A 7,975-nucleotide genomic window follows, 5' to 3' on the forward strand; every position below is an offset into this window, starting at 1 on the left:
CAGAAGTTGCTCGCTGCCTCCAGAGAGCCGTCCCTAGTTAGCTACTGGACCTGTCTTGGCATCAGTCCCAGAAACACTTCATCCCTACATACTTGTTGAGGAGGTGATCTTTCCGGAAAATATGGATCCCTGTTTGCTTTTGCTTTTGCAACTTCCTCCTGGGAGTAGAGGTGAGGCCCCGCCTTCTTTGACTCCTCCACATCAGTAAGAATCAAGATTCGTGTCTGAGATGTAACTACACCATGGGTTAAAATGAACTTCAGTAATTTCTAAGTCTTCTGCATCACACATCAGAAGCCTGCCACCACAGATCACAGAGAGTTTGCATGTCTGTTATCTAACTGGATTCTTGAACACCCTGGTCTTCCGGATAAGGAAGGGCCCGGATGGAAGGGTGAATGGGAAGCCTGTGTCTTAACTTGAGACGGACGGACGATAGAAGCATTCTCATCGGCCTCCAATCCCACTACCTGCCAGATTCATCTTGACTAAACTTACAAACACAGTCTAGCAACCCCTTACATTCCACAACCACTTCTCTTTCCTGTGAGTTTTATATCATCCCTAATAAGAACCTTGGGAAGCGGTCCCAGGTCATCAAGGCTGAACCCAGGGTGAGGTCCCTTCTCTTTCCTACAAGGCAATAACAGAATCTGTCCAAGTACACAGAGATGTTTGTCCAGGGTCATGGGTCTCAGTAGCTACACCAGAATTAAACTCATCTGCCTGTTTGCTCATATCCTCCCTTGCTTCTCTCTGGGCCGACTATCTGTAGAGTGGGCTGTATAAGATCTTCAAGCCTCACCCCTGTGTCTTCTGGAGAATCATGTTAGTTTTTGAGGCATCTGGCTTTCAATTTAAATCTCAGTTTGGTCAAATCAATCATTCACTGTCACTAAGCCTCAGGGTTTTTTTTTTGGGGGGGGGTGTTCATCTGCAAATGAGACCCCCTCCTCCCCCCCCCATTCCACCCTAGCCTAGGCTGACCTCAATTTTATTCTCCTGCCTCAGCAACGCCAGCTGGAATTATAAGTGTCTCTGTAAATGGGACCGGGTGAGCAAATGGATGTTAAGTCTCCTGACACATTCAGAGTAATCAGTCAATGTCAGATTTCCTCTTTTCTCCTATGTCTGTGAGGGGAAGCAGAAGAATCAATCCTGGGGGAAGATTGCAGCTCAAAATTCCAAGGCAAGCACCATCTCCCAGTTTTCAGTAGAGCAGTGAGAGGAGCCAGGAGCTGTGTCTCTCAGATCTCTGATTCTGAGACCACGATAACCCAATAAGCTTCCCACAGAAACCTTTCAGCCCTTCCAGAAATGTCCCTGGTGTGTCTCTCCTTCCCCAGTCTCCATTCTGACAACCATTCTCCCGGAAAGAGTTAAACCTCCATCCAGCCTTCCGTTCCTGGCCCGTGGAGATTAGAGAGATCGGATTTATTTCTCTTAATAAACAGAAAAGAAGTTGGGCCAGGCAGGTGACGAGGGAACAATCACAACAATAGGAGGCTGGAGCAAAGGGGAACAAGACAGCCTTCAGGAGTGCCCGGAGCCACCTCCAGACTTGGAAAGACAACAGCTCGGGGCAGAGGCTGTCACCCTTGCACGTGGACTCAGTGAGGCCGACTTGCTGCCCAGAAAGCCCAGTGCCACTCAATACCAAACTCAAGGCGGGAGGAGGCTAGGCCACACACCTGACGAACCCAGAAGGCTGCAGTACTAACCCACAAGTCAGTGTTTGCAGCCCTCTGCCTCCAGGTTAGTCCCCTGGAAGAGAGAGTCCAAGGCCTGGGGTATACCGCTACTCCACTCTTCTGCCTGACAATCTGACCACAGCCCATACTGCTGCAGTTCTGACACAAGCTCTCCTGAGGGAGAGGGGAATGGCCTCACCCTGAATCCAGTGAGGAACCCTTGGGAAAGACTCCCCTCCGCTTAGGGGCTTCAGAACACTCGGAAACACCCCTCAATCAAACGTTCCCTCGGGGCTTGGCCCCTTCCTCTTCGTCCCAGCACCCTAACTTCTATTTGTGGCACGGCCTCAGGGGAGCAGGGCCCTTATCCAAAAGAAAGATCAGGCCGGATGCAATCATACAAGAGGCTTTCCACCCTCTTCCTGACCCCTGAAGTTCCTTCTAATTCACCAGAGTTAGTTAAAGGACACTGAAAAGGTAAACATAGGCTAGATGGGATGGGCCCTGGCCTCTGCCATTTCCTCACCTTAGCACTGTAGCTGGGCAGTATAGGAAAGACAGAAAGACAACATACTTCCAGCCGCAGCTGGCCTCAACCCCCTGGCAGAGACTAAAGGTCTCCCCATCAAACTGAAGGCAGGAACACGAGAAGAGGAAAAAGCCGAACAAGTGGCCAAAAGTAAAGTTGACCCTAACAGGGATGGGCCAGGTCCTTCCTGTTTCTCAGGCCTATCTCATCCCTTAGGTTCCAGGGAGAGCGTGAACTCAAACCTTCCAAAGACTAGGAAACTGCTGCTGGAGTTCATCCGCCCAGCCCAGGCACGGCCTCTGCATTGAACTTGCACCTCAGTTTCCCCCGTTTTCATTCCACACCAGCAGGTTACTAGCAGGACTAGGGAAAGGTGTAGAGAGCGAGCGAGTGCCTCCAGTTCGGGATGGTGATCTCACCACCGCAGGAGGTAGATGTTTGTGGTTTGGCCCAGGTAAAGGGGGTGGGGGAGGAGGTGGGAAAAGCTAGCGCCGGTAACAACTTATGGCAAAGGACTCCAAGGTGAGTCCTTTGTGGGGCTCCTAACTAGGATCTACCTGGAGGGCAAAAACTTCCCTCTGAGCAGGCTGACCTTAAAGACCCAAAGACACCGCCACCCCTAGACCCCAGGCCACCTGCCTCTCCCATGGCCCCAGGCCAGAGTCAAGTCTCTGACCCCCCTGACTCAGCAGAGGGCAGAAACCGGGCGTGCGAGGGGGAATTGTCTTTCCACCAGAAGGGCCAACCAGCCAGAACTTCCTGCTTAAACCAGGGGATCCCTGCCCCAGAGGAGGGTCTCTGCCCCTCAAAGTTGGATAGGCTGTGTCCCTGGAGAGGCGCAGGACCTATCTTGGGGTGCCCTGGGCTCTTCACTCCTCCGACACCACTACCTAGGAGACAACCCGTCCACCTAGGGCCGACCCCACCACCACCACCAGGGGACCCACCCTGCCACACCCTCGGCGCACTCAACCCAGGTGCCAGGCCACCTTACCCCGGCTTTTGCCCTTGGCCCGTTTGGCCTTGTCGTCCGCTTTCTTGGCCCGTGGGGCGGCCGACTCGGCGCCCTCGGCCCCGGCCGCCTTCTTCTTGCGCCGTTTGCCCCGCAGCCAGCTGAAGGCGCGGCGGAGGCCGGAGCGGGACTTCTTCCTGCGCGGGGGACCGCCGGGGCTCCCGGGCTCGTCGGCCGCAGGTGCGGCGGGGGGCGCGCGGGCCGCCATGGCGCGGGGCTGGGGACGCGCGGACCCGGCGGCGGGGGTCAGGCCCCCTGCAGCGCGGCGCCCATGCGCGGGGGCGGTCGCCGCCGGAGACGAGCCCGGAGAAAAGTTTGGGCGGCGGAGGCCGAGCGAGCGCTGTGGGGGCGGGGGCAGCACGGGCGGGGCCGCGGGGCGGGCGGGGCGCGAGCGGCGGGAGCGGCCGTCGGGGGCGGGGAGGGCAGGGGGGGACCGGTGGCAGCGCAGTGACAACCCCCTCCTCCCCGCCAGCGGTGCGTGCCCCGATGGCAAGGTCCGGCCGGCCGCAGAGTCTGTCCCCGGGAGGACCCCGAGAGAATTCGGGATCCGTAGGGCAGGAAGGGGCAGCGAGGTGCTGGGCTCGGACCACCCCAGAGAGCCCGGAGTCCCCAGTAAGGCTGAGGAAGAGTGTCCCACACACACACCAGGGACTTGTGGAGGGTGGCAGGCATTCCCCTGGCTCAGGACCACAGCGGGCCCCAGCCTCCAGCAACGCTCTGTGTTCCTGACTCACTCCTCATACCCAGAGTGGGACAACCAGACCTCAGCTCACCCTCAACTTGGCATTGATTCCCTCAGGGCACCCATGTAAAGACTCGGGCTTTCCCACTGAGATGATCTAGGAAGATAAGTTGGGGTGGGTCTTGAAGTAGGTGACTAGAATGCCCAGGGAAGCTGGTTAGAGAAAGCCTTTAGAAATCTCGAAAATGCTGTGTTCGGATCCTTGCAGGCCTCTGGTGCTTTAATATAGCTGACCAGGCCCTTTCATATCTCTGATTTTACAAGCTGTGAGGAAAGTCAGGTAGGGAACGTTCCCCTTTAGGACAGAGGAAGGGTAAGGCTGGGAGGGGGGCTAAGCCAGGATCATGAGGCTAGAAGGTAGAAAACCTAAAAAAAACTGTGGGTTCCCAGAAGGCCCCACAGTTAGAGTTGAGAGTTGTCTAGCATTATCAGCCTGACACTTGTTACAACGCTCTCTCCTGGTCCCGGTCTGCATAAGGACAGGGACAGGAATTGATCACTCAGCCTAACCTGCCTGGCACACAGTAGGCCTCACTCAAACACTGTGAGCTGACTATAGTGCAGAGAGTGAACTGACCTCCCTTAGCCCCCTGGGTGTGCCAAGGCTCCCAGCTGTGGTGAACCTGCACCCTGAGGGTTCCTACTGCCCACCAAGGGGGCCTCAGTTTCCCCATAATACTACACAAGCCTGCACTCTCTTAAGAGCCCTCATTCCCAAATGGGCACTGGACCCTGCCCTCTGGATGCTCCTGACCAAAATTGAACCTTAACCTAAGGATCCCATCTCTTCCTTTGTTCATGACCCTCAGAGGAAAGGTGTCAAAGGGAGCACTGAGGCCTGCAGAGAAAGGTGAGCAGGGCTCAGCAAAGGGATAATTCAAAACAAAACAAAACAAAAAAGTGTGTGCATTCAGAAGTGTGAAGGCAAGCTCGGGCTTTTTGTTTGCTTTTTTATGTGTAAACAAGCGTTTCCTTGTTGTTGTGTTTCTCTACATAACAGAGCCCTGGCTGCCCTTGAACTCACTCTGTAGACCAGGCTGGCCCCTAACTCAGAAATCCACCTGCCTCTACCCCCTGAGTGCTGCACGTCTTTCTTAATGCCAGCCACTCCTGGCAGCATGGGGGCAAGGTGGATAGGAGAGCTAACTGCAGCCCTTGCCTAGCTTTGGAAGGGGTGGTCAGGAGAGTGTTCATTATTCTCGACCAGAAGCAGCTCTTTCGGTACTCTCTCCCCAGGGGCAGAGGTTAGCTATATAATTTGCAAGGCCGCCTGTTCAGCTATGGTACCATTATCCTGGGATGGACCTGTGTAAGCTGCTACCACCACCACTCCTGGCTGCAAGAACCGTTGCTCTCAGGGCTGGAGAGATGGCTCAGTGGTCTAGAGCACTGGCTGTTCTTCCAGAGGACCTGGGTTCAATTCTAAGCACCCACATGGCAGCTTACAACTGTCTGAACTCCAGTTCCAGGGGACCTGGCTACCTCACACAGACATACATGCAAGTAAAACACCAATGCACATAAAAATAAGTCCTTTTTTTTTTTTTATTTTTTGGGGGAAAAGGTTTTACCAGTGCTGGGTATGGTGGTCAGCACTCAGGGAGGCAGAGGCAGGCAGATCTCCGGGACTTGGAGGCCAGCCTGGTCTACAAAGGAAGTCCAGGACAGCCAAGCCCTGTCTTGAAAAACAAACAAAATTTGCTAAAGTTTCTAACCTGGCCTCATAGGGGCTGAATAATACAAGCTGAATCCCACAACCAGCGAGCCTGCCTGGGACTGGCCTTAACCCTCTGCATCTATGTTACAGTTGTGTAGTTCAGTCTTTTTTTTTTTTTTTTTTCTTTAAGATTTATTTATTATTTATACAACATTCTGCCTGGACACCAGATCTTACTATAGATGGTTGTGAGCCACCATGTGGTTACTGGGAATTGAACTCAGGACCTTTGGAAGAACAACCAGTATCCTTAACCCCTGAGCCATCTCTCCAGTCCCTGTAGTTCAGTCTTACTGTGGGACTCCTAACAGCAGGAACACAGTTTTGCCAGCTTTGGGGACCCTTTCCCTCATACTGAGTTGTCCAGCTTTAATAGAGGGGCGGTGTCTAGTCTCACTGCAACTTGATATGCCAGGTTTGGTTGATATCCATGGGAGGCCTGCCCTTTTCTGAATAGAAACAGAAGAGGAATGGAAGGGGGTGGCGCAGAGGGGAGATGGGGGAGGCAGCACTGGGAGGAGAGGAGGGAGAGGAATTTCAGTCTGAAATCAATCAGTCAGTCAATCAATACTTATATTATTTTTTTTTTAAAAAAAAATTGCTCTCCACGAGCTTGTAGCTGGGGTTACAGCACAGTAGCAGAGTGCTTGACTCATATGCCTGAGGCCCTGGGTTCAGCACCGCACAAAGAGAAAGGAAAGGACTTCAGGAGAACCTCCGTGCCGTGCCAGCAGCTCAGCTGAGTGGTTGCCCAGGAAGCACAGGGGCCTGCGTCCTGGCCCCAGCTCTGCAGGTCCTTATAAACCAGGGTGGTAGTGCTGTCTGTAACTCAGGCGTTCAGGAGACAGAAGCAGGTCGGCTCAGGATCATTCTGGGCTTGGTGGTGAGGCTGAGGCCAGCCAACCCGAACTTTCTGAGAACCTGGTGGGTGGGGCGACAACTCCATATTCTAGCTAGCCTCGGACCTTCCGGAGGTCAGGCCCAGGTACTACGCCACAGGGGCAAGAAAGGCTCCTCTCCTACCAGAATGCCCAGGAGTTAACCCGAAGAGTGGAGCCCCTGATGCAGAGGGAAAGGAAAAGTCAGGGTTATATTCCTCAGTCCAGTACACAGACTGCCTCAGCCTCTGAGCAGCGGCCCAGCTTTCCCTCTTGTCCTCTGGACTAGTATTCAGATAAGGTTCTGGGACACCCAACCTGGGAAGGGCCAGCCTGTGCCCAGGCCGAAGCTGAGTGCTTCCACCTGGCCTCATGATTGCTCAGCTGAGCTCCCTTACTTCACCGGCAGGACCTGGAATCGACTTCCCAGAAGTCCCTGTAACCCCAGCACAAAGTCCGACCTGGAGCCAGGCTGTCACCTGACCCAGCAGGAAGTTACCAGCCTGTCCCCGGAGAGGAACTAGCAATAACCAGACTTAGGGCCGCAGCCCAAGGGTCCTCCAACTTTGCTCTAATACTTTTGGACAGCTCAAGACTGTATGTTGCTTGGGAGCTCGGCTTCCCATAGGCACCAGCTTTGTCTCTGTCTGGGCTCCGCTTCCTCCAGAACAGAGGTGTGACTGAAGCCTCTCATTTCAGTGGGACACCAGAAAGGGGGTGGGAGCTCCCCGGCCTGCTGCCTCCCCTGTCGACTTTTGGACCAGTTGGAAGGGCTGTAGTCTCAGTGGCGGGTGGAGTGGTCCTGTGAAATGACAGACACCCCCCCACCCCGGGTAAACCGTAGAAAGAGCACACACACACCCGCAGAGTTCACCCCACCACCAGCATTCCTGAGGCCTCTACTCTGAGGCTCCTGGCATCTAGCAGCTTTGTTAACATTTCAGACAAACCCCCTGTGGAGGTCTTCTTTGATCTTCCCTGTATCTCCTAGAGTCAGAGCCCTGGACTAATTCCACCCATTCAGCCTTTCCCACCCCCTTCTGGGAGGTGAAGTAGCTGCCCAAGGTCAGTGGTGCCGCCCAATGGAGGTGCGCCCAGCTCCCAGTTGGTGCCAGCTTAGGAGAAGGCAGCTGAGGGAAAGGAGGAAGATAGAAGAGCAGAGAGAGAAGAGGAGGTCTCCACTGCGCCTCCCTGGTGGAGTGGGTGTGGTTCCCTCTATTGTCTCAGGAGATAGATACCTCCTCAACACGGGCTCTGGGTTCCAAGCTTCCGGAGATGGGCCACATCACCGATTATTATTCGCTCATTACACAGCGCAGTAATGGGACTGGACACCTATAACTCAGGTACTCTACTTGGACGGAGCCTGACTTAAAATGAGTTCAAGACGGGTGAGGTGGCACAAG

General features: G+C 54.4%; 1 protein-coding gene across 1 annotated transcript in view; it reads right to left on the reverse strand.

Annotated features, from left to right (window-relative positions):
* The window catches only part of Kiaa1522 (KIAA1522 ortholog), a 28,754-nt gene extending 25,185 nt beyond the window's left edge, over nucleotides 1-3,569 (reverse strand). Inside the window, exon 1 of the mRNA XM_055610846.1 lies at nucleotides 3,215-3,569. Within this exon, the coding sequence (XP_055466821.1) occupies nucleotides 3,215-3,440 (226 nt within the window). The 5' untranslated portion in view covers nucleotides 3,441-3,569. The remainder of the gene's footprint in view (nucleotides 1-3,214) is intronic.
* Nucleotides 3,570-7,975: the final 4,406 nt, after the last annotated feature.

The sequence above is a fragment of the Psammomys obesus genome, unplaced genomic scaffold, assembly GCF_907164565.1.
Source record: "Psammomys obesus unplaced genomic scaffold, mPsaObe1.curated_primary_1811, whole genome shotgun sequence".
Classification (NCBI taxonomy): domain Eukaryota; kingdom Metazoa; phylum Chordata; class Mammalia; order Rodentia; family Muridae; genus Psammomys; species Psammomys obesus.